This window comes from Callospermophilus lateralis, chromosome 7 (assembly GCF_048772815.1).
Source record: "Callospermophilus lateralis isolate mCalLat2 chromosome 7, mCalLat2.hap1, whole genome shotgun sequence".
NCBI classification, from domain to species: domain Eukaryota; kingdom Metazoa; phylum Chordata; class Mammalia; order Rodentia; family Sciuridae; genus Callospermophilus; species Callospermophilus lateralis.
Window position 1 is genome coordinate 28,586,118 of NC_135311.1, and position 24,350 is coordinate 28,610,467.

Consider the following 24,350-nt stretch of genomic DNA (forward strand, 5'->3'; position numbering starts at 1 on the left):
TGGGTCATAAACCATAAACTTGGAATACAGAAGGACACCTACTAAGGATAAGTCCTGCCTGATAGCGATGAGGAACCACCAAAGATTCTTGCACTTTGCCATCAGATATGTGTTAAAGACTCTGGCCTCAGAGAAGAGAGTGGGGACTGGAGGAGGAGAGGCTTGTGTGGAGGCTAACCTAAGGAGTCTGATTTAGATCACCAGGTGTTTGGTGCCATTCAGACTTAAAAGTCTGTGAAGTCCCAAACTCATTTAGCCAGGAGGATACTTTTGGGGAGTCAAGTGCCCTCAATTAGAATGAAGGAAGGTAGCAGCAGGACAATCCAGCTACTCTTAGAAATGGTAGGTCCTTGATATCCTCTAGGATTTTCTTCTCATTTAGTCTATAATAATCCATTTCCTACCCCAAAAGCTAATTTCATCTTTGTAGATATGTTATTATGTGGTTGGCTTTGTGCCACCTGAGGGAATCTGAACTGGGCTGGCAGGAAACTCACATGCTGAGTGTTTTACCTGTTATCCATTTTGCCCCTCATCCATTCTTAGTATTTAGATACATTTTATTATTGTGGAAACTGAGGCCTTGAGTATTGACTGATTCCTAAACAGGTACTAAGAGACTTCTAAATTGGGTCTGTGGTGCTCTGAAGTCTGTGCTCATTTCTGTCCCCTTCTCCTCTTCTGTTTTAGACTTCAAGGACACTTACCACTTCCCCTTCAACCATCCAACCACCCCATCTATGTTCTAGAAAAACAACTCAAAAGGCATGTTTTTATTTAACAAAAGAAAAAAAAAATGTGACATGCATTACCCATCCCCTAACAAACTATAAATGCTTAGAATACAGAATAAAAAGGAAATCCAACCATTCCTGATGAGACAAAAATTTGATTTCACAAAGCTGAAAAATCTGTTACAAAGTCTCTGCCGTATAAATATAGTCAGTCTTATCTTTAATGTAGAGTCAGACTAAAAAAAAAATTTTTCTTTTGTTGGCATAAGAAATCCCCTGGTCCTTGAATATACCACAATCTTCATTGGTATTCCCAGCTAAATAAATACAGGTGATAGCTACAGGATGAAAGTTAGTTATGGGTGCCAGGACTCTAGGTGACCAAACAGGATCTAAATATTTTATCTCCTGAGCCACACACTCTCTTCCAATAGCTTGTGAAAACCACTCTGGGTCAAGGACTAAAGCCTTTCCCCCCATAACAGATCTACTATGTGTCTGTTCTGAAATGAATGTACAGGGCTGGGGTGTAACTCACTTGCCCCACATGTGAGAGGCCCTGGGTTCGATCCCCAGCACTGCAGGAAAAAAAAAATACATGCAACTCTATGAATATACAAAAAGCCACAGAATTGTATATTTTAAATGGGCAAATTATATGATATGTAGATTAAATCTCAATAAATTTGTATTTAAAATATCTGGAGTATCTATGTTGCCAGGGAAGCAAAAGGTGACCCCTTCCAGTGGAAATCAGCCCAGTAATGGGAAGTAAAAAGGAGATCCTTAAAGTGCTATAACTAAATGAGTGGAGTTTGAGGTTACTCTGAGGGCATCCGGTGTCAGTAGGCCACAATAAAGAAGTCAAAGGGGTGTACTTTTTTGCAGTCCTTACAGAACAGCTGGAGGACCAACTGTGGCCCCTGTTACAAGAGGCAGTTATTCAGTGGGGAGCAGAGATGCCCAGTTGCTGCTGCTGAGGCTGCAAAAGACTAGAGTCTATGTGCATCCATGGGGGACTTCTAGTATGGCTTCAGGTTCTGAAAGCCTGACTCCCACAACAGGAGGGAGACTGTGGCTCTGCCCAAGAAAAGCTAGATATATTGAGTCAAAGGGACTCCCTGCCACCACAGATGCTATCAACGGCCTAGCTCCACTTCTCACAGACTCTCATTAGACTATTGTCAGGGAGGCTGTGGCTAATAAAATGAGCAAACCACTTAGTAGCACACAAACCACTCCATTCTAATACTATCTGTTCACCATATGACCACTGCAGAAAGGGCACAGGTACAAATCATGGGCAACTGGAGCTTGGGATGGTTGTGCAGGCCTGATTGTAAGGGAGGGAGAATTGCCAGAAGGAAAGTTATAGAAAGAAAAAGATAATTGAAAGTTTTGCTCTGGTTTTACCATTCAAGTTCATTGATTATAGTTGTGTAAAAGTGGGAACTGGACAGAGTTCATCCACTCTATTAACTGTTCAAAGGGTGTGTTGCCAAAGTCCTTTTAGCTTTTTATCGCGTAAAAGAAATGAGAAGCATCCCAGTTTGGTGCACATCTTTTTTTAGACTCCCCTAGTCTTCCCTCTTTGAAGACCAGTCTGGTTCTATTGTGGGGGTTCTGATTCCCTTTCTGGCTAGCCTAGGAGTTACTGGATTTTGTGGCTGAGCAGATAAGTCAGAAGCACACATTATGGCCACCTCACGTCCATGCCATTGTGGGATGTAATCCCCGGGATGCCACATTAACACCTTGGCCTCCTATGTTCTTTTACCTGTCCTGGAATATGGCCCCAAGGATAGGGTGCCCAAGGATGGAAACTGTCCTCACTGGCAAGAGTTTGCTATGTCGATAAAAGCCAATAGAGGATAAGGCTAGACATAGGGGTTTGGGGCTTACCTGGTTCTCTTTAGTGTCATAAGAAGATGGTGGGATGTGTGTGTGTGTGTATGTGTGTGTGTGTGTGTGTGTGTGTGTGTGTATAAAGAAAAAAAGGAGGGAGGGCATAGAATAGATCCACGAGGGCTCTGGGTATTTACTTGATAAACTTTTTTCCTTTGGCTTCTGTGAGAATATTTATTACTAAAGAAAATGAGGTACCTGGTTATAAAACAAAACAAAATAAAACCCTTCCTTACTGCCTCTCTTTGTGCTTCTCAAGCCTCTTCTTATACAGGCCTTACTCACCTTGGCCTAGGACTATCCATTACCCTCATCCTGAGCTGTTTATTCAAGAAAAAATGGATTCAGGCTACCATGAAGATCATCCACCAGAGAACCTAGACACCCCCCCTACTCAGCCTCTCCCCTAAAGAGATCATGAGCTGAGGGCATATGATCAGGAAGACTCCCAGCTGTTTCTGCCCTTAAGAGACTGGAGTCATTCTTATACTTAAGAAGAGGAGAAACTTTTCACTCTAGAGTTACAAGAATGATGGGCAGATGAGGCTATGACAGCTTCCTTGGCTGTGCCGGTTTAGGAAACAAGATGCAAGCAAGGGAATAATATACAAACAAAGTGTGGGTATATTTGGCAGGTTTGAGGCAAGCAGAAAGGAAGGTTTGGGTACTCTATTTAAAAAAAAAAAAAAAAAACCAAAGATCTGAAATTCAAACTTCTTCTGATAAGGCCACAATGAAGAGATTTCCAGCAGTGGATATTGCAGGATGCTGGCACCCAAATTGCCTCAGGCTTGCTAGGTGATGTGCCAAAGTGAGGAGGCAGGTGAGGCAGGGTGACACCCCTCACAGGTCCATGTCTGGGCCTCCTGAGGATGTCTTCAATGGCACTGAGTCAAATCCGTCAGGAGTCCTCTGAAAGAGAGATGGTGACAGGAGCTGGCTGCTGCATAGGTTGGAGGCAAGTTTAGAGGACAAAGAAGAGAAATGGAAAATAGGTGACAGAAGGAACCCTTATGGAACTCCTGTTTTCAGTGATTTTGTGGAAATATAGAGATGAGATACCCCGTTTTTGCTCTAATCAGGCTTAGCGAATAAGAAAAACCTTTAAAATCCCCTGCTTCGCACTACCCACTCAGCCCTATATTGGGGATTGAACCCAGTGGGGCTCTACCACTGACTATATCCCCAGCCCTTTCCATTTTTTATTTTTGAGACAGGGTCTTGCTAAGTTGCCTGGGCTGGCCTTGAACTTGTGATCCTCTTGCCTCTGCTTCCCACCTTGCTGGAATTACATGGCTCCCCACTTTACATCTTTGCTGAATTCTAGTAGTCTCAAATTGACTCAAGGAATCTTGGTGGAACTGTTCTCCCATTGGTTTAAAAAAAAAAAAAAATCAAGGTCTAAGGAGACCAAGGGCGTTACTATGGCAGGTCAGCACAATGGGATCAGGATTCAGCAATCTAAACACTTGCCATCTTTCTTCACCATCCTGCCTGTCCTCTCCTCCCCCTTACCACTCTCCCCGCCCACACATGTTTGGATGAACTGGTTCTGGGCAGTGTTCAGGTGTACTTTCTCGCAGAGTGAGGCTGCAGTAGCACTCCCTGGAGGAGTTGCTTGGATGCTTTCTGCTGGCCCTACGCCCAGCGACAGTGGTGTCTGTATTGCATTTATGAGCTCCACACTCACCCGCCCACACAGTGTCAACCCTCCCAGCTCAGAACTGCTGGGTGGTGAACAGCTTAGACTTAGGTATGACTCAGTCCCTACAGGACTGGGCCCAGACACCTGGGGGACAGCACCCTCCACTGGTTAGAGGAGAGCCTCACTTCTGTCTGAAGCTAGTTCTAGAGATGGACTCTTCTCCCCTCCAAAAAAAATGGTTGGGGGATGATTCTTAAAATATGGATGGTTAGTACTCCTTCTGGAAGTTAAAAGGCCCAAACAGTTCACCAACTGGAGTACATGTTGTGGGAGAAGGAGCCTGGTCAACAGTAGACTTGGGCACCAGGGAAAAGAGTACTGGTATCAAACACAGGAGGCAGAAGGCAGGGTTTTTGAGTGGAGAATAGAATGGTAGAGGGAGCTGGGAGCAGAGTAGTGGTCCCTGCAGGGTCAATAAGAGTGGCGTCTTCTCCAGCCCTTCAGGCTGGCCTTAGTGCACTGGTCCCCTACCTTGGAGGTAAACGATTTGATCTTCCCAAAGAGTGATTTCTTGCTGGTAAAAATAAGGTCATCTTCTACATCCTCGCCTTCCATGATGGCACAGCTGTCAGCTGCTGGCAGGTCACAGTCCTTGAGGGTAGTGTTCATCACCAGTTTGGAGTACTTGTATTCTAGCCTATGAAACGGGGGTGGGGGAGGCAAGATACCAGAATGTGTGAATAAGGGGGAAGAAAGGAGAGAGGCTTGGCTGTAAACAGTTACTCCCCATGACATGTAGATGGAAACATGGCAAAATAGTGTCAGGGCTGGGTGTACGGAAGGAGTCTTGGCTCATTAGTTCAGTGACCTTTTTTCTTTAGGGTGGCTACTCTTTGGATCTCAAAGCTTAATGGGTATATTGAAGCCATGAAGTCATTATGTGTATTATTTTTAATAAAAACAAATTTAAGACTCTCTCTCTCTCTCTCTCTCTCTCTCTCTCTCTCTCTCTCTCTGGTGCTGGGGATCAAACCCAGGTTCTCTTGCAGGTTCGGCAACTGCTCTACCATTGAGCTAACACCCCCAGCCCAAGGGACACTCTTTGCTTTTTTTTTTTTTGAGAATCCTGCAGTCATTTATAGACTGCCAGATGGTACTGTCCCTATTTAGAAGTGAAGATAAGCAAGGAATACACTGGATAGAGTGTATTGATCGTCTCTGGATAGAGTCACAGGGTCTATGGCCAACTTCAAAGAAATCCCCAATTAACTTATGCTCTGCTCAGTGATCCGACCCTGCCCAGTCTCAAGCTCCAATACCCCATCACTTACTTTTGATTCTTTTTCCAAAAGTAGCAAGTTAAGACAGTCAGTAGGATGGCAGTACAAGTGCCTGCAGAGATGCCCACTTTCAGCCAGAAATCTATTGTTTTGCAGATGGTGACTCTCTGCTCAGGCAGGGAGATGCCACGGAAGCATAACTTTGGTTCTCGCCACATGTAAGTAGTCTTCTGTTGGGGAGAAAAGCAAGGCAAGGCTCTCAGATCCCACATTCCTTTCACTCCTGGGAAATTCCCAGTCAGAGGGCAACCTACCTGGATCCCAGCGACACAGCTGCTGACGAAAGTGTGGTAGTCGGCAGCCGAGCATAGTGGACAAGCAGCCACACTCTCCCACAGGAAGTGGAAGTTACAGCCATCACAGGTCCCATCAGAGCACATGCTAGCAAAGCAGAAAGGAGACCTGAGCTCTTGCTTGCTGCTCTGGTGGCTTGTTCTGTCGTTTGCCCAATTCTTATCCTCTCTCTGCACAGACTGCCTCCAGAATTCTCCCCACTGTTTTTTGTTGTTGTTGTTGTTGTTTTGGTTTTTTGTTATAGTTGGACACACTATCTTTATTTTGTTTGTTTATTTTTATATGGTGCTGAGGATCATACATGTGAGGCAAGTGCCCTCTACTGAGCCACAACCCCAGCCCCCTCCCCACTGGTTCTTAACTCAGACTTTTTGTTTGTTTGTATGTTACAGAGATTGAACCCAGGGGTGCTTTACCACTGAGCTACATCCCCACCCCTTTTTAATTTTTATTTTGAGACAGGGTCTCATTAAGTTACTGAGGACCTCACTAAGTTGCTAAGGATCAAACTTGTGATCTTCCTGCCTCAGCCTCCAGAGTCCTTGGGATTACAGGCATGCACCACCACACCCAACCTTAACTAAGGTTTTGATCTTCAATTTCCCTGATAATAAGAGGCCTCCCAGACCTCCACTGGGCTCCCCATTCTCTGCCCATTCATGTTTCTGCTGACATCAGATATAATTTAACTTGTCTGAGCTCTAGCATGGTTGCCCCATCAATTTCTCCATGGCTCCTGTCTTCCCTATGAACAGGTGAAATTTTGCAATAGCCACTTTGATGCAGCTTCCTGGGGGCTGGGGGTCAGAGTTGGGGTGGAGTTTGGGAATGGATATCTGCTTTGTACTTTACAATGATGTCTACAATGGCAAGAACAGTGATTTCATAACACCATTGGTGGATCAAGCTGTCCTGCTTTGCTCTTCAGCTACGTGATCAGTGATTTTGGAGCAACATTTCCCCACTGTGCTCCTCAAGACACCAATACCCACCAAGACATTAGTTGGCAATATGTAGGGGAATAAAAGGAGGGAGTGGTATCCTGTGGTCATATTAGTTTGGAAATTCATCAACCAGTGTATTCAGTTATTAAACTCAGAACTGTGTCTTTTGGTTGAGAGAGATTCCTACATCCCTTTGTCGGGATTACCTTGGCAGTAACAGGCTTCCAGAGGAAGGTTTCGATGGATTGCATCTGATGCGGATAGTGGTTGATCTTCCAGAACTGCAAGACTGGGTGACATCATTGGACCTGCAGAGAAAGCCAGCCCCCATAGGGGAAAGAGTCACTCCACTGTGTTATTAGAGAGCCATTAAGTGAAATCAACAGGGAATGAGTCCCTGGCTGGGCAAGTCATGACTTGGGCTCAGGCCTAACACAAAGGGAGTTCATAGGCATTGGGCTATATATGGTGAAAAGGGGAACCAGGAGGATCTAATCTATGTGGAAATGCACCAGCTAAGAGAGGGAAGGCTAGCAGTCACTGGGGCCTCCTTAGGCTAGAAGAGAAGTTTGCTGTGAATCTTCCAGTATTTTTCCCTGCCTCTAGGGCAGATCCCCTAATAATAACCCAAGAAGCTGGGACCAGAGAACAACCAGCCTTTATTCCATGACTATGCAGATCTGCTAGATCTCAGACAAGTTCTGGTTTGATAAGTAGGAGGTAGCTAGAGGGATACAACAGGAATTGTGGACAACTCCTAGGTTCACTTGTATTAGCCTGGTCTTTCATCTTCACCTAAAAAAGAAGATCACATCCGGTATTCCTGAAGTTTCCGGGTGGAAAAGTTCAGCTGGGGAGGTGATTCCATCCATTGTCATATCTGTTGACACTCCTGCCAGATTAGAGTTCCTAATTAGTTCTCACTAGTAGCATTAGCTAGCAAACATTTCACTTTCAATACCTGTCAACATCCAAATTTACTCCATCTCATAGCATCCCCAAGTGGCTCATGAAAAAGTGACCTAGAGGTTTATCAGAGTTCCCAGTGGCACTTGGCACACAGGATGGAATAGAGAGGTCAGGAAGTTGGGCTCTTCACATGGGGACATTTATCTTCTAGCTTGGCAACTTCAAACATGCATGCAATTGCGGGTGCACACATACACACTCAAGCAAGCCTGGAGCAGCTGAATTACTCACCAACAAGTCGATCAGCAAGACTGACAGGCTGTGAGGACACCCCGGCCTTATAACCTGTCACCTCTGGAGGAATGATGACTGCTTGGCAGACATAGGCTGTGATGGATTTGGAGAAACCTGACTCGCCCTCAGGAATTCGGAGGTCAGTGACATTGTCAGTGCACACAGACATTTTCTTACCCTGGTGTGTGGGATACAGGGAGTAAGATGGGAAAAAGCTAATGGTCACAGAGAAATTCCCAAAAAAGAACAGGGAACAGTTTTTTTTTTTGTTGTTTATTTGTTTGTTTGTTTTTTTAAAATGTCAAATGCAATCTTTTATTTGTATGTGGTGCTGAGGATCGAACCCGGGCCGCACGCATGCCAGGTGAGCGTGCTACCGCTTGAGCCACATCCCCAGCCCCAGGGAACAGTTTTTGACATCTAAAAGTTCAGGCTTCCAGTGGTACGTTGCAGTGGATGATTATCCCAGGTCTAATAACAAGATAGACCAAGAAGAAAGAAAAAAAAAAAAAAAGCTAAAAATAGGGCCTTTGTGTCCCATTTTTTGAACTCTGGCTTAGGGGGTCCCCAGCTTTTTATTTCCTTGGAGTCACTATAGGGAGGAACTACATGAGCAAGACAGGATGATTTGGAATTCTAACCTACCAGCCCATTAATGAAGGGTCGGTCTTCCTTTTCCATTTTCTAGACAGAAACTGAAATATGTAACTGGTCCTGAAAGCCAGAGAAATTTATTTGACTGTTTTTTCTGGTTCACATTCCTTCTAGCTCTCCTATGCTGCTGTGGTTTGTCTCATGTTTGTCTCAGAAGCACTTTCCAGAGTCTCCCAAGTATTAAATCAGACTCTACAACCAGCTCCCTTCCTACCTTGAGGCAGGGTATCTGAGGACAGTTAGTTATCCCTTCCTTTGCCTCTCCCTTCTGCCCTGGTACTGGGAATTGAACCCATGGGCTCTCTACAACTGAGCTACATCCCCAGTCCTATTTATTGATTTATCAACAGGGTCTCACTAAGTTGCCCAGGTTGGTCTCAAACTTGTAATCCTTCTGCCTCTGCCACCCAATTCCCTGAGATTACAGGTGTGTGCCACTGTGCCTGACACCCTGCTAGGCAGAACCCCTTCCATTTTTCCAAGAAAACATGTCCCAAGAGAAGGAAGTTTGCTTCACTTTCAGTCTTTAAGAACCTCACTCTGGGGCTGGAGTTGTAGCTCAGTGGAAGAGCACTTGTCTAGCATGTACAAGGTACTAGGTTCAATTCTTAGCACCACATATAAATAAATAAAAATAAAAGGTCCATCGGTGACTAAAACAAAAAACACCTCCCTCTGTAGAAATCTGAAAGAGGATAGGAATTGAAATTCTGTTATTGGGATTTTAGAGGAAATACTGAAATATTCTTCTGAGGATATTAAGTTTATGGAATATCAACAGATAACCTATTTGCTAATGTGAAATCATTTACTCAGTGTTTTAAATTAAGTGGACTAAATATTTAGAACATAACATTTTCCATGTTGTAAGTTTTATTACAAATAGAGCTAAATCTGGCATCTTTTGTTTTCTAGATTATAAGAAATAGATGAAGGTTTTAAAAAGAAAGCAACCTTTACATTATAATAAAACAGAGTTACTTTTTCCTTGAAGTGAAGATCTGTAGTGTCACTCTAATCTGACATTTTTGAAAAGAACAAAGGAGTCAAGGAAGAAAAAAAGACACACTTCTTCAAATTCCTCATTCCCCCACACTGTGGACTGAAACTTTTGCTACATGGCGTTTGCTTTCATCAGTCTCATTTGCTGAGTTTCTACTACCTGTTATTTCTGAGGCTTCACTTTAACTCTTCAAAGATTTCTAAAACCGGGACAGATACCCATCTCTAATCTTTCATAGATTCCTTTATTTTGACATGCCCTTTGCAGACACACACATGCTCTTCTGCATGGTGCACAGAAAGAGTATCAGCTGTGAGATGCAAAGGCCTCCCCACCACAGTCGCAGCCTCAGTGCCCTGGATGCTTTCTATTTTATGATATTGAAATGAGCTTTCTGAACTTCCCACTGCTAATCATGGCTTGTATGTAATTAGTCAAGGGCAGGAGTGGTGGGCTCTCCCTTTACATTTCTTTCTGACTTTGGATTTTGGATCCAAAATATTTGCAGCAGCATGAAATGACCGAAGGTCCCATTCTTTATTTATAAAAGCTTTCATGTTATTTTCTTTTGTACTGTCAGCAAAGATATATGTAGATGAACTAGGGACAGCTTATTTTCCAGTCTCTAGAAAACAAGTGACAAATGCAATAATTAATGAAGATTTTTCTTTTTCTTTTTGATGCTGGGGATCAAAGACTGTTTTTTTTTTTTTTTTTTCCTGGTGATGCTGGGGATTGAATCCAGGGCTTTGAGTAAGCTGGCATGCACTCTACCATTAAGTCATATCCCCAGCCCCCTTTCTCTTTCTTTTTTCCTTCTTTCTTTTCCTTCTCTCCCTCCCTTCCTCTCTCTCCTCCTTCCCTTCCTTTCTCTCCTCCCTGCCTTCCTTTCTCTCCTTCCTTTCTCTCTCTCTCTCTCTCTTTCTCTCTCTCTCTCTCTCTCTCTCCCCCTCCCTCCCTCCCTCTCTCTCTCTTTCAGTCTTGCTGTTACCCAGTCTAACCTTGAACTCCTGGGCTCAAGTGATCCTCCCACCTCAGCCAACCTTGGGTTTGAGGCCAGAACTGTTTCTGCTTCTAGAGTTTTCCAGATTTTAGAATATTTTCATAAGACTTTATCAGTTGAGCATCCCTAATCTGAAAATCCAGCATCTAAAATGTTCCAGAATCTTAATACTTTCTCAATATGTTTAGGAATGCTCAACTTGTACTCACTCTGAGGGAAAAACAAGATCAGGTCAGTCAATAAACACCTTACTTAAAACATTTTTTTTTTATTTTCCTAAATGTTTATCATCCAGATGATTTAATTTCAGGGAGAAAAGGGAGAGTTATAATTATTTAGACCCTTTTTACCTCCTCAATCTCTTGCTGCCTGAAGGTTTTCTAGCTTTTCTCCTGTGTCCTGTCTCTGGTCTCCTATCACTAGTTTCCCTTTTTCAATTCTCACACTGTCAACTTGCATACCATACCTGGTTTCCACAGATACTCAGGGTAAAGTGATGAAAATATTTCAACCCCTTTGAAGTGAAGCTTGGCCCTCCAGACAGGGAGAGGGTGTTTGCCAAATCTGAGAAGTTGTAGTTGAAAATCCTGGATGGAGTGGTGCGTGAGAAGGTGCAATCATTGTAGCAGAGAGAATGGATCTGGTGGGGAGAAGGAATGGGTCAGGCTGGTTGGTCTTGCAGTATCACCCCTTTGAGGGGCCCCAGTGGGGAAGAGCAGACTTTCCCCCAGACTGGTCCAGGGTGAAAGAGAAGGAAGAAAGGATTTGGGGCAGATATTAAAAGAGGCAAACAAAACTGATACTCGTGAGATTTACATACATCTTTCTACTCAATCATATACGATGATATAAGCCTGAAGGAAGGTTCTTATGCATGATTGCCTGATATTAGTTTTCACAAAGCACTCTGCCAGAACCACCAGCTTGCACCACAAACTATCCAAAATGTACAAGGACATCTGTCCTGCAACTGTCTGTTCAACCTTGGACTAATGCCACTGTTGTTACTCATCATTATAATCAAAGATTACTGTTCCAAAAAATATGATGTAATCCTTCTCATTTTTGTCTTTAAAATTTTCGCTTTGTCTCAAATTCTTTGTCTATGCCCATAGTTTATTATAGCATATCCCCGTTATGATTCTCTGCTATTCTCAAATAATCAGTATTTCTTGGACAATCTCTCTGTTTTTTTTTTTTTTTTTTTCCAACACTGGGGGTTGAATTCAGGACATCGCACGTGCTGGGCAAGCAATCTACCTCTGAGCTATAGCCCCAGCCCTGCAATGCAGTACTAACTAGAATAGGGTGTTCAGGATGGCAAGAAAGAAACTGCAATTCTTCCCCTGATACATAACACCCTCCTACACATTTAAAACTCACTGAACCCTGCTTCCTATTCCTCTGTAGGAAATTAAACTCAGAAGAGGGAATTACTTCCCATTCCTTGCTTCCATTCAGTCACGGCCTTACACACTGTCATTCCCTCTCACAGCCACAGAGGAAACTCCAAGGAAAGAAAGTTATGATAAAAGTCCTGGGTACAAAAAGATGTCATGAGGGCCCTTAGACTCTTTGTACTTACTTTGCAACTAAACCAAGTGATGTTTACAGAACAGATAAATAACATCTTATGGATGTATGTCTGTGAGGTTGTGATTAGTAAAATACAAAAATTCATTTAAAAGCATTAATGATTATCTAAGAACTTTTAGTTGTATTACTTTCTTGGATGCAGAAAGTACATATAGGCAATAGCACTGTTCTGATATGTTTGAGAGGAATCTTTACACTTGTAAAGCTGAGAAGCCACTGGGATAGGAGTTAATAAAGCCAATTAACTATTTGTCCCAGGAAAGGTTGGGTTACCTTCCTAGGAGAGAGGGGACAACCTCCCATGAAAACAGGCTAGATTGGACTAGGCTCCAGGCCCTATTATTGCTCTCCCTTCTGGTCTCAGCACATATGAAATAACTCTCTGAATGAGATAGTCACCCATCTTCTTTACCCATCAACTGAAGTCAAAACTTGTCCATGACTGAGGGAAATCAGCCCTACCACCAAGAACTCACCACCTACAGCCACAACCAGGACTCCAGCCTGGAAATGTGTTAAGAGGAGCACTTGGGTATTAGACCCACTAGAACCCCATCCAGGACCCAGCACCCTCTGAGCTCATCTAACCAGAGGCCCAAGATTAGAATGCATGGAGGACTGCATGCACCTGATTGCTCTTGGTCCCTGGACCACAGGACATGCAGGCCTGGGCACCATAAGGCTGGTGGACTTTCAGGATTGTGTTTGTGGGGCAGGAATGGCAGGTTCCAGAATCTCGGTCAATATAGTAACCAGCAGGACAAGAGGTGCAGGAGGAGCCTATGTCAGAGGCTTCTAGGGCACAGGGGCGGCAGTAGGAGGCCACCCCATCCATGACATTGGTGATATTGATGGAGTAGATCTTGGCAACATCATTGGTGTACTTTCTGCCCTGGAGACAAGGAAATAAGAGGGGAAAGGGTGAAGGATGAAGACAGTAGCAACAATGGATAGCCAAGTATTTCTTGATGTCTTATCCTATAATGCTTGGGAAAACTCTTAGAAGCAATCTGTTCTTTTCATTCACTTGGTTGTGGTGCTTAAGTGAATTTTGTGTCATTTTAAAACAAGACTGACCCATTTTAAGTTATGTGAAAGAATACTGAATACCATTGGGGAAATACACAATAGATATTGTTATATGAAAATGGCTGTTCTTTATTAAAAAATGTTGTAGAGAAATAAATACTATATAGCAATCTACTGTCATGTATATCTAAAAATAACCAATTAAAAAACTCAAGCCAGGCATGGTGGCACACGCCTATAATTCCAGCAGCTCAGGAGGCTGAGGCAGGAGGATGGTGAGTTCAAAGCCAGCCTCAGTAAAGGTGAGATGCTAAGCAATTCAGTGAGACCCTGTCTCTAATGAAAATACAAAATAGGACTGGGGCTGTGGCTCACCAGTTGAGTGCCCCTGAGTTCAATCCCTAGTGCCAAAAAAAAAAAAAAAAGAAGAAGAAGAACCTAATTTGGTTTTGTAAAAGCAATGGAAATTACATCTGAATGTGTTTCTAAGTAAAAAGCTTTGGTATAAAAAAGTATTCTATTAATATGTTTACTAATCAGGCAACATTGGAAATATGGTTTTCTGATAAACAAAGCATGATTGAAAATGTTTTTAAAATATATTAGCAGACTTTCTTCTTATTTTCTAAAAATATTTTTGTAGTTGTAGATGGACACAGTACCTTTATTTTATTTGTTTATTATATGTAGTGCCAGGGATCAAACCCAGTGCCTCACGCATGCTAACTGAGCCACAGCCCCGGCCCCTATTAGCAGACTTTCTTGACTTAGAAAATTAAAGTTTTCTTTGGTAATTTGAAAACTTTAGATGATAGAAATAAAAAATTTAAATCTGAAAAAAAGATTATAGGAGATATTTTAGATGTTAACTGAGTTATCTCTGAGTAGTAGGATTTTGATTGATCTTATTTCTTCTTCATGCTGATTTCTATTTTCTAAGTTTTCTGCATAACTGTATTACTTTAAAATTTTTTTATTCTTTTTTTATTATTTTTTAAAATATTTATTTATTTATTTATTTTAGTTCTCAGCGGACACAACATCTTTGTTTGTATGTGGTGCTGAGGATTGAACCCGGGCCGCATGCATGCCAGGCGAGCGCGCCACAGCTTGAGCCACATCCCCAGCCCCTAAAATTTTTTTTTAGTTATAAATGGACACAATATCTTTATTTTGATTTGTTTATTTTTATGTGGTGCTGAGGAACGAACCCAGGACCTTATGTGTGTGAGGCAAGCACTCTACCACTGAGCTACAATCCAGCCCCACTATATTACTTTTAATTAAGAAAATAAACCAAAGTTGTTATTATTAAAAACACCACCCTGGCTCTACCCTGGGCAGGGGCTGGAGGTCAGATAGGTGATTGAAGGTGCTTCACTGGTCATTTTCTCTGAAAAATCATTTATATAGGCCACGCGATTCTCAGAGGCCTGCACTAGGCCATCAGCCTTGGTTTCTGAACCTCGGATTCATATGGAGCACATGCCAGGAATCCCCCTGGGTTCAGAGGGCTCTTCTGGGATGCGGGGTAGGTGGAAGGGGTGGGACTCACAGTCTCATGGAGAGTGGTCCTCTGGAAGGCCCAGGTGAAGCTCATGGTGGCATTCTCCTCAATGGTGTAGGTGTAGGACTGTTTGCCTTTGGAGCCTTTCCACGTTTCCACAGGAGTGTTGGTTCTAGAATTCATGCCCTGAGCCCAGGACATAAAAGTGAGGAGGACGTGCTGGCTAGAGCAGAAGAGGGTGCTCCTACCACTGCCACCCCAGAGCCAATCACAGTTGGTCAAACCCTGATGGTCATTCTGGGCCCTTCCTCTTGTGGGATCACTCTAAGCACGTGTCCATTATGTTAACTGGGACAGATGGGGGTCAACCCTGCCCTGGAAGCCCCACAGAAAGGAAAACATACCACCATAAAGTAGAGCTCACAGTTCACGGAACAGATGGTCTCAAAGACAAATGTGATCCTGGCCACCTCTTTATTCTCTGTGTCTGCCATTACTGACTGTGGAGATCTGTGGGGGCAGAAATCAAAGGTCAGTTCCAGAGGCCAGGCAGTACTTATCGAAGGCTCAGGAAGCAGCAAGGGATTAACCGAGGGACAGGATTAGGTTCTGAGTGTGTTGGAAAGAGCTTGAACTGTTTTGCCACCCAAGCTTTGTGACCTTGACTTAGCCAAATTGTCATTTCCTCCACTGTAAAGTGGAGTGATAATATCTTTCTTATCTACCTCTCATCATTGTAGTGACTCCCAAAGGAATAACAAATGCAGATGTGCCTTATGAAATGCAGAGGTGATCTGTAGACCAGGAGCATCACCAGCTCAGAGAGTTCATTAGAATCAATGGCAGAACCTCATCAGGCCCCTCCCTGGGCCCACTTAATCAGAATCAGCATGTTAACAGGATTCCCAGATGGTTTGAAAGCATGTTAAAGTTTGAGAAGTGCCACTATCATAAGGTGTAAGCTGTCTACATTTACTCAGCTTTGCCGGGCTTAAATGAGCAGAATTTGAGCTCTTCAGTAAAGTTCTCAAGATCTTCTTTGGGGAAAGCAAGAGCCATGCTCAAGTGGTCTGGGGTTGAAGGTGAGGAAGCACCTACTATGATACTATGGTACACATCTCCAAAGACTAGGTTCCTTCCCCATGGTGCTATTGGGAGACGGTGGACCCTTTAAGAGGCAGGGTCTAGTGGGAAGGAGTTAGATCACTGGGGACATGCCCTTGATAGGGATATTGGGATCCTAGCCCCCTTTTCTCTTTCTTTTTGCTTCACAGCCACCATGAGGTGAGCAGGTTGCTCCACCACACAATCCCCAACATGATATGCTGCCTTATCACAAATCCAAAACAACAGGGCCAGCTGATTCATAGACTAGAACCTCTGACATTGTGAGCCAAAATAGATCCTTCCTTTTTTTGAAGTTTATTATGTCAGGTATTTTGTTATAGTAACAAAGTTTATTAACATATTATAATTGGAGTTTCAAATTGGAAAATACTTTTTAGAATGTTATCCCACCAAGCTTTAAGTTTGCTCATCTTACAAACACAAGATATATCTGGATACTGTGGGTTAAAAGAAGTGAAACTAATATCCTTTGAGCAATTGCCATTGGCTTAACTTCATTCCAGGAATGGAAAGCAGAGGCTTCTAAGGAGGGATGGAGAAGTCAAATTGGCAATAGGGGGTCCATTCAATGATTCCACCTCAACTTTGAAGCACTCATGGGCAGAAGAGTTCACCTTGACTTTGAAAACCCATTTATGATTTTTCTTTAGGCTTCAGCCATTAGCCTGGATTCTAAGCAACTCTGTTTCCCAGCTCCTTCTACACAGTTGTGTTGACTAATGGACTGGAAGAATCAACGCCACCTGAGTGAGTCCTGCATCACAGGCCTATGTTATAGACCAGAAGCCTAAAGCCTGGAGAGGCAAAGTGACTTTCCCAAGTTCATAAAGCTACCAACTGACACAGTTCAAGGGTTCAAGTGCCCTATCTTCCAGTTCAGTGCTCTTTCTACCATACCACACTGCCGAGCTTTTGGTTCTGTTCCTTAATGGCAAACACATTGCTCATTGTCCTAATTCCTTTTGGGATGTAGGGTAATACAACAACAAGAAAAATCCCTCTCAATCTTCTTGCCCCAAATAAAGATGAATTGTATATGAGAACTTCTGGCCCCATTAAAAAAAAAAAAAAAAAAGACTTTTAAAGTCCTCTCTGATGTGAGGAGGAGAAATTTTCAAGTAGCATGTGGCCAATCGGTGGGAGAAGCCAGGTGAGATGAGAGAGTAGTAGATAAATCAGCATAGGTGGTAACTAAGAAATTGTGTTGGCATCCAGGTCAGCCTGGCCCAACCATCACTGTGCCCCCCTCTGTCCTGGACTGATGTCTAAAATGAAATGAAGTTCAACTTCAGAAGCCCTCTCAGCTACAACATTCTGAGGAATGTGGTTCCAGATGTGGCCATGTTGGCTGGTGCTTCCTCTTGGCTTTGTGGTCCTCACCTAAATCCTGGCACAACCAGAGTGAGAATCATGAAGTCATTGTCTGAAGCGCCAACAGCTGTATATATGTGATCACCAGCTACCTCCCAGCCTGGAAAATGAGAGGAGAGAGTTAATGCCCTGAACTCTCAGGTGCAGGGCAAATATGCACCAGGTGACGGGGAAAGGAGAAATGGCACTGTCCTTTGAGGCATCCAGAACCAAGGTGCTTATACAGATACTTTGGTAAAGACTCTGAAGCCCTCACATCAAGATCTTTGGGATATGTTCATGCTGTTTCTGCCTCTGAAACCTAAGTTTTGACGGAATATATGCCCACAAGGAGTGGGAACTTTGAAGGGAATACTTGTCCTGATTGGCTTATTTTTCTCAGACCTCACTATTATGAAGAAATATGAACTTAGAAGAAACCCTGTGGGAGAGCAGGAAGTGACAGCTCATGGTGAGGAGAGAGTTAATTACCTGTCAGGCCCTTGTACTCAAAGTTGATCCCACTGAGAACAGTTGTTTCCATGTTTGCGGGCAGTGTGTTCCACCATTTGTATTCAAATCCCACAGCAGGTTCAGTCCCAGCTGGGCAGTGGACACAATCTGGGGGAGCCACAAGATCCATCACTCATCAGAAGACTGCAGCCACCCTGCCTGAGTTGCTGCCACACAGACAAGTGGCAGCCGAACAAGGGCAGCTGCTAAGTGCTGTTGCACAAGTTAATTCAAACTGACTCAACCACATATTGACAACGCCTTTAACAAGCTTCAGATGTAAATGCTGACCCTTCACTATGATGCCTCCAACATCCCAGCCATCTTCCTTGTGCACCCAAATTTTCATTTCAAAAAAACTCATATGTACAAAAATGCATATGCACCTTTCAGTCTGACGCAGGTAGTTCACATACATTACTGTCACATTACTACTTTGAAATACATTCACAATTGATACACAAATCCCCACAATTCCTTTTTTTCACTGTGGCATATCACCTCAGCGCACCACGCCTTCTAGTTAGCATCTCTGCCACATGCTGGAAGCTTCTGTCATGAGAATTGGGTCCCTTCAGGCGTGAGTCAGATTCACAGATACAATGTTAATTCTGACTCTGACCTACAGACAGGGCCAGCCCTGATCTCTCTTTTTCTGAACGTAGTCTGCAGAGGCAACCTGCTCCTCACTCCCTCTCTTGGAAGAGCAGAGACTGCTTTTGGCTACTCTGAGCATCCACGTGGTGCACCTGCACAGAGGATGTAAGAATGCATAGGACACAGGGCAGTAAGGAGATTACCAGAGCCGTTGGAGTAGGAGCCATAAGGACAGGGCTCGCAGGTGCTGTTGTTGGTTTTGAAGAAGCCTGGGTTGCAGGGTGGGCAGTGGGTCTTCACACCAGATGCGGGGAGCTTTACCGCCCCCTCCAGGTCCTCGCCACAGATTTTCGGCTTGGCCCATTTGTACATGAGCTGTGTCTGCAGAGATGGATTAAGAGTGGCTCAGCATGTGTGGAATTTAGCAGGTGTTTAGGATTTTAACTTGAGGATGCAGGAGTGGGGGTGAGGGTGAGGGGGTGGGATTCTAGGTGAGAACTAATGTTCCATCAGGATGGAGAAAGTTGGTTGGGTCACCGATTTATCCTAAGCACCTAGCTCCGAGCCTGACGCAGGTTTGTGTTTAATAACTGCTAGAAGAATATTGACTGGATGAAGTGGGTTGCGTCTAATGAGGATTTTGTGACAGAAGGAATGGGGGACCAGTTGTCTTTTTAAAAAGCTCTGATTCCACTGCAGAATCTCACTACTACCCTGGCCACAGGAAAAACAGCTGGTAAAAATCCAGAACACAAAGGCACATGGAGTACAGGCACTTACATAAGGTCTGGGTAAAAAGGGGTGGTTGAGATGTCCCAATTTGTTTTCCAAGTGGTACATTCTTTGCCTTTGTGTGTGTGTATGTGCAATAGCGGATAGAACCCCGGGGTGTTCTGCCACTGAGCTACAACCCTGTCCCTTTTTAGTTTTTATTTTGAGATAGGATCTCACTGTGGTGCCAAGGCTGGCCTCCTCCTGCTTCAGCCTCCCAAGTCGCTGAGAGTATGCACATGCACCACTGGTCATCTTTGCTCTTTCACTTATTCAGTAAACATCTTTAGAAAGTCTGAGACATCTATGTGCCAGACCTGGTGTCTCCATGATTCATGAAACATGGCTCCTGGCCTCCACGAGCTTACTGTCTAGCAAGGGCAGTGATGACATAACAATCCAGGTGGGAAGGATGGACATTGTGTTGATGGGATGTCAAAGCAAAAGGAACAGCCAGCCAACAGGTCAGTGGACCAAGAAGCCATGTTCTGCCACCCACTAAGGCCATCCCTTGTCTTTTCATAGAAGCATTGGGTGCAGGAGACTTCTGGTGAGTTAGGGGGAAGTGGGCAGCTCCATTTTTCCCATGGCCCTCAGACAGAGTCAGACAAAATAGTGCCCTGATGGATAGTACTGGGGGATGATGAAAATGACCATCCCTGTGAAAAGGTGAGTGAATAAGGCCTCTGTCCCTTTTGTTCAAGATAAGAAGGGACAAAGTCTTGGGCTGTGGGTGTAGCTCAGTGTAGAGTGATTGCTTAGCGTGCACCAAGGCCCTGGGTTCAATCCCCAGTACCAAAAAAAAAAAAAATACAAGGTCTTAGGGAGGAGCTCCTGGTGTCTTCATTGGTGCAGACCCCTGGGACTTCTCCTTCTTTCCTGGGCTCAGCTCAGGCCTCCTCCCTGTGAAGAGCTGCGTGAACCCCAGACTGTATCTTAACCTTACCCTTCCCCGAACTTCTCCTGTGAGTTTCAGGGAGAGGTGGGTTTGGGCAGGAGAACTGACTTGGGTTATCTCTTGGAGCAGCACTTTAGTGGCCCAAAGGGATTGGCCATCCTGGTCCCTGAGAAACCACTGAAGAACAGCAAAAATCACCAGGGCAATCATAGGAACCAGCTTGAGGTATGTCCCTGGATTTTAAAATATAATTTAGAGTACAAACTAAAATCACCAGACAGAGCAGAATCAATGTGGGTGTGAGGCATGCAGGAGACTTCTGTAAAACGCTCTGGTGAATAAATATTCATGTGTTGTGTTGATGTGCACTATATTCATGTGCACTCCTTAAAGCTCATGCCTCTGCAATCCCTTGATGCCACACTTGGGTTGTGCTGTGCGGCAGGAGCACAGACTTTGGCCTGACCCCAGCACCTAGTGATCAGGCAAGGGCAGATACCAGGCTCCAGGCAGCACAGCATGCTATAGATCTGGAAGGCCTTGGCCTAAGCCCAGGAAAGGCAAGCATGGAGCAGAAGGAAAAAAAGGAGAAATGGGGAGAAGAGGATCAGGATTAATTGTGCTCATTTTATAAGTGAATCAATTGATACTAAGAAAATGTCCTTTATTGGGTGGGAGGATTAGGAATTGAACCCAGGGGTGCTTACCACTAAGCCACATCCCCAGCCTTTTTTATATTTTATTTAGAAGCAGGGTCTCACTAAAGCTTAGGGCCTTGCTAAGTTGCTGAGACCGGCTTTGAACTTATGATCCTCCTGCCTCAGCCTTCCAAGCTGCTAAGATTATTTATTATTTATTATTATTACCAGGCTGGTACCAAGAATATGAAAGTGGTTTTTATACAGCCATGCAGAACACCAGACATAGCAGAACAGAGTTCAACTGACAAAGACTGACATTCTCTTTTGGCTTCTGGGGAAGGGAATGGTGCTCCAAATATGAGGAGGAGAGTTTGTGGTAAGAGATGACTGCAGGAAAACAGTTTCAGTTAAGGACCAGACTATTTCATGCTTAATTAGCAGAGAGAGAGTTGTCTTTCAGCCAGCAAACATTGATGCATTCTAATAGCTAAGCATTATGCTTCGTGCTGCCTGCAGAATTCCTGACTCCTAATTCTGTCTCCTTAAGGGGCTCTGGCTTAGGGATACAGACAATTTATCTAGAATGTCTAGTCTAAGATGGACCCAGTTTCACCTTCCAGTCCATCCCTCCTCACTGATGCTGGTCCTCAGATTCACCAAGCACAAGCAGCCGCCTCCACACAGACTGCGCCCTCTGCCTGCAAAGCTCCAAGGGTCCTCCCTCATCTCATTCAGCTCTGCTCAGTCACTCCTTACCTCTTCTGAAATAGCATCTCAACCCTCTTTCATTCTCTGTCTCCTAATTCAGTTTTATTTCTTTCTACCACTTATTCCCATTTGATGTATTATATACCCATTGTAGTTTACCTGTTGTCTCCTTCTTCAACAAGAATTAAGCCCCATAGAGATAGATATTGCCTTGGTTTTGTTGTACCTAGTGCTTACCACAATGTCCCAGCACACAGTAGCTGCTCAATAAATACTTGTTGGCTGTTGAAATGAACAAACAGCCTCCTCCATGAGGATGGCTTATCTGGCCCTTCAGGCCTGATTGCCCACTTCTGGGCTCCCCCAGGGCCTTTGTCTAGGCTCTCTTTTTCCTCTCTTCAGCCTCCCACACAAGACTATGAGTTCTGTGAGAGCAGGAGCCCATTCTCAGTCCTCTGTGATTCCCCACCTGCACATCAGTTAGCATGCAACAAGTGTTTGTTGATTCAGTGCCAACCAGAGCACAAAGGAATTTTTCGAGACAGAAGGCTTGGTAGAAAGAGAAACAACAGAGAGGGAACCAGTCAAACCATTCTCCAGCAAGCCTGGGAGTGAGAACCAATTCCCAGTGCCAACCTGCAAGAGCAGCACTGGGGAGTCAGCCTGACACGATCCATGAGGAAGTAAGCGGGCATTGACAGGCACGCATGCTCAGAGGGGTGAAGCAAATGGGAGAAACCAAGCAAAAGGAAATGAAATGGTTTGTGAAACAGAGCATATGGGAATAAACCGTGAAATGAATGAAGCGAAAACAGTTTCTGGCCTGAAAGTGAATAAAGCCGTCTTGCTTTGCCCCCTGATTGTCCCTGGGGTCACTGCACAGGTCTGCAGAGTTTCAGCTGGTACCAGCTTCACTGACCATGGGAACTTCAAACACTGATAAAGCCTAGGGAGCAGCAGGTGGTCTACCTGGGGCTAAGGGGCTCCAAGGCTGTGCAACCCACCTCTCCATTGGCATCACAGGCGGTGTGTGTGTAGAAATAATCTTTGTCTGTGCAGGCCGGGCGCACCTTGCAGGAAGAGGATCCTTTTTCTAATTTGCCGAAATAAGAAAAATATTTGAAGTTGCATAAGAAAGCAAAGCCCTTTCACCACTTGTTCATGACCCTGCAACTCTCAAGCCCCTGGGGTACGTTACCACACAGACGTTGTGCAAAGTTGAAAATCCTGCACACCCACCCTTCCCTTTGCCTCAATAGCATTGTTTCCAATTTCCCAAGCCCTGCTTGGATACCCTTTGCACCTCTCCTGGGTGTTATGAGAAGCCTCTGGCCCCACACTGTGGGGCAGTGGGTCAAGTGACTGGGTCACAGGCCAGCAAGGAAGGAAGTAGCTGGAAATGGCATCCTGCAGGTTAACCACCACCAGCCCAAGTTCCCTGAAACCCGCTACAATCCAGGTGCCTTAGTGTTCCGACTGTCAGTGTTGTTTTTCTACTCCTGAAGGATTGAAGTAAAACATGGTAAAGCTTAGAGCAGTGCTTTTAGACTTCTATTTAAAATCTTCCCCTGAATATTCTCTTAACATTTGCCTAACATGAAGGCCTTTCACCTTTGAAATCTCCCCTCTCAGTGCAACTGTCCTTCAAAAACAAGGTTGCAATTTCCTTGGATTCCACTTAAAACAGAAGGTTCCTTCCACTTTCCTCAACCCAGGCATCCTAGTACTGTCCTTAACCTTGACCCCCACCCAGTGAGAAAAGCTACCAGCTTTACCCTATTCTGTACATTTTCCATCTGTCTTGTTAGTTCTGCTCCAGCCCTATGAACCCCTGGAAATGAACAACTATTTTATGAATCTTTCTTTACTTAAAGCAATCTATTTCACCTCTTTTGAACTTAAAAAACTTTTTTTTGGAAATATGAGAAAAAAGAACAGCTTTTTCTATCTAGAAAAATATGCATAATTCATGCAAATGAAAATTAAATTTTTTTTCCAGCGAATTTGCTTTCTCTAGAATAAAAACCACTGCTTTATAAAGTCCTTATTATAGGAGCTGGGGTTGTGGCTCAGTAGTAGAACATTTGCCTAGCATGTGTGAGGCACTGGGTTCGATCCTCACCATCACATAAAAATAAATAAAATAAAGGTATTGTGTTCATCTGCAACTAAAAAATAAATATTTTTTTTAAAATATATATTATAATACTCCTAGCTGTTACCACTACTTCTAATATAAATATTATGTCCCCTGCAGGTGAACACTTAATGATGGTGTCATTTCTTTCACTCTACATTACTTGACAGGTGGCATGGTATAGTGTAATGAGATTTTAAGCTAGAAAGATCTAGATTTGGATCCTGTTTCATTATTTAGTAGCTGTGTGACTTTAGGCAAGTTACTTCATCTCTCTGAGCCTCAGCCCTCTCATCTGAAGAACACTGTCTTCCTTGCTGGAGCCAGCATGTGCCTGGCACTTTGGAAGTAGGTACTCATTAGATGGCAGTAACGATTATTACCTGCATGTTTGCAAATTATTTTTTATTTGGAAACTGTCACAGGAGATTTAATAAGGATTAAAAGTCTCTTTCCCTCCCTTTCAGATAAGGGCTTATTTCTCCACTGATCCCTTCTTTTTGCCAAATGACTTCCTAGATCAGAGACCCTCCTAATTGCAGACTGGTTGCCCTGCACTGGGAAGTTTCCTCAACTGCGCATTTCCTGGACTCTTCAGTCCCTGTCTTATTAGGGGGGCAGAAGGGAACCACTGGTGGAGACAGCTGGAGTCTTCTCAGCTCATTTATTTGGTTAATAAGCAAGAGGCCCAATTTAGCATAAGGGATCCAGGGACTGCCAGAAGAGATTTGAGGGGAGACGCTGAAAACG

General features: G+C 43.9%; 1 protein-coding gene across 2 annotated transcripts in view; it reads right to left on the reverse strand.

The window, feature by feature from the left end:
* Positions 1-758: 758 nt before the first annotated feature.
* Elapor1 (endosome-lysosome associated apoptosis and autophagy regulator 1) overlaps positions 759-24,350 on the reverse strand; it is a 29,423-nt gene continuing 5,831 nt past the window's right edge. Inside the window, exons 5-19 of one of the 2 annotated variants that reach the window (XM_076863128.2) lie at positions 22,468-22,556; positions 18,649-18,826; positions 17,828-17,956; positions 17,366-17,456; positions 15,262-15,367; positions 14,906-15,043; positions 12,950-13,213; positions 11,192-11,365; positions 8,063-8,243; positions 7,658-7,754; positions 7,069-7,170; positions 5,879-6,005; positions 5,616-5,794; positions 4,816-4,981; positions 759-3,551 (exon numbers count right to left, since the gene is read on the reverse strand). In XM_076863128.2, the coding sequence (XP_076719243.2) occupies positions 3,483-3,551; positions 4,816-4,981; positions 5,616-5,794; positions 5,879-6,005; positions 7,069-7,170; positions 7,658-7,754; positions 8,063-8,243; positions 11,192-11,365; positions 12,950-13,213; positions 14,906-15,043; positions 15,262-15,367; positions 17,366-17,456; positions 17,828-17,956; positions 18,649-18,826; positions 22,468-22,556 (2,090 nt within the window). In that variant the 3' untranslated portion in view covers positions 759-3,482. The remainder of the gene's footprint in view (positions 3,552-4,815; positions 4,982-5,615; positions 5,795-5,878; positions 6,006-7,068; positions 7,171-7,657; positions 7,755-8,062; positions 8,244-11,191; positions 11,366-12,949; positions 13,214-14,905; positions 15,044-15,261; positions 15,368-17,365; positions 17,457-17,827; positions 17,957-18,648; positions 18,827-22,467; positions 22,557-24,350) is intronic. The other variant, XM_076863129.1, reaches the window with a different exon arrangement.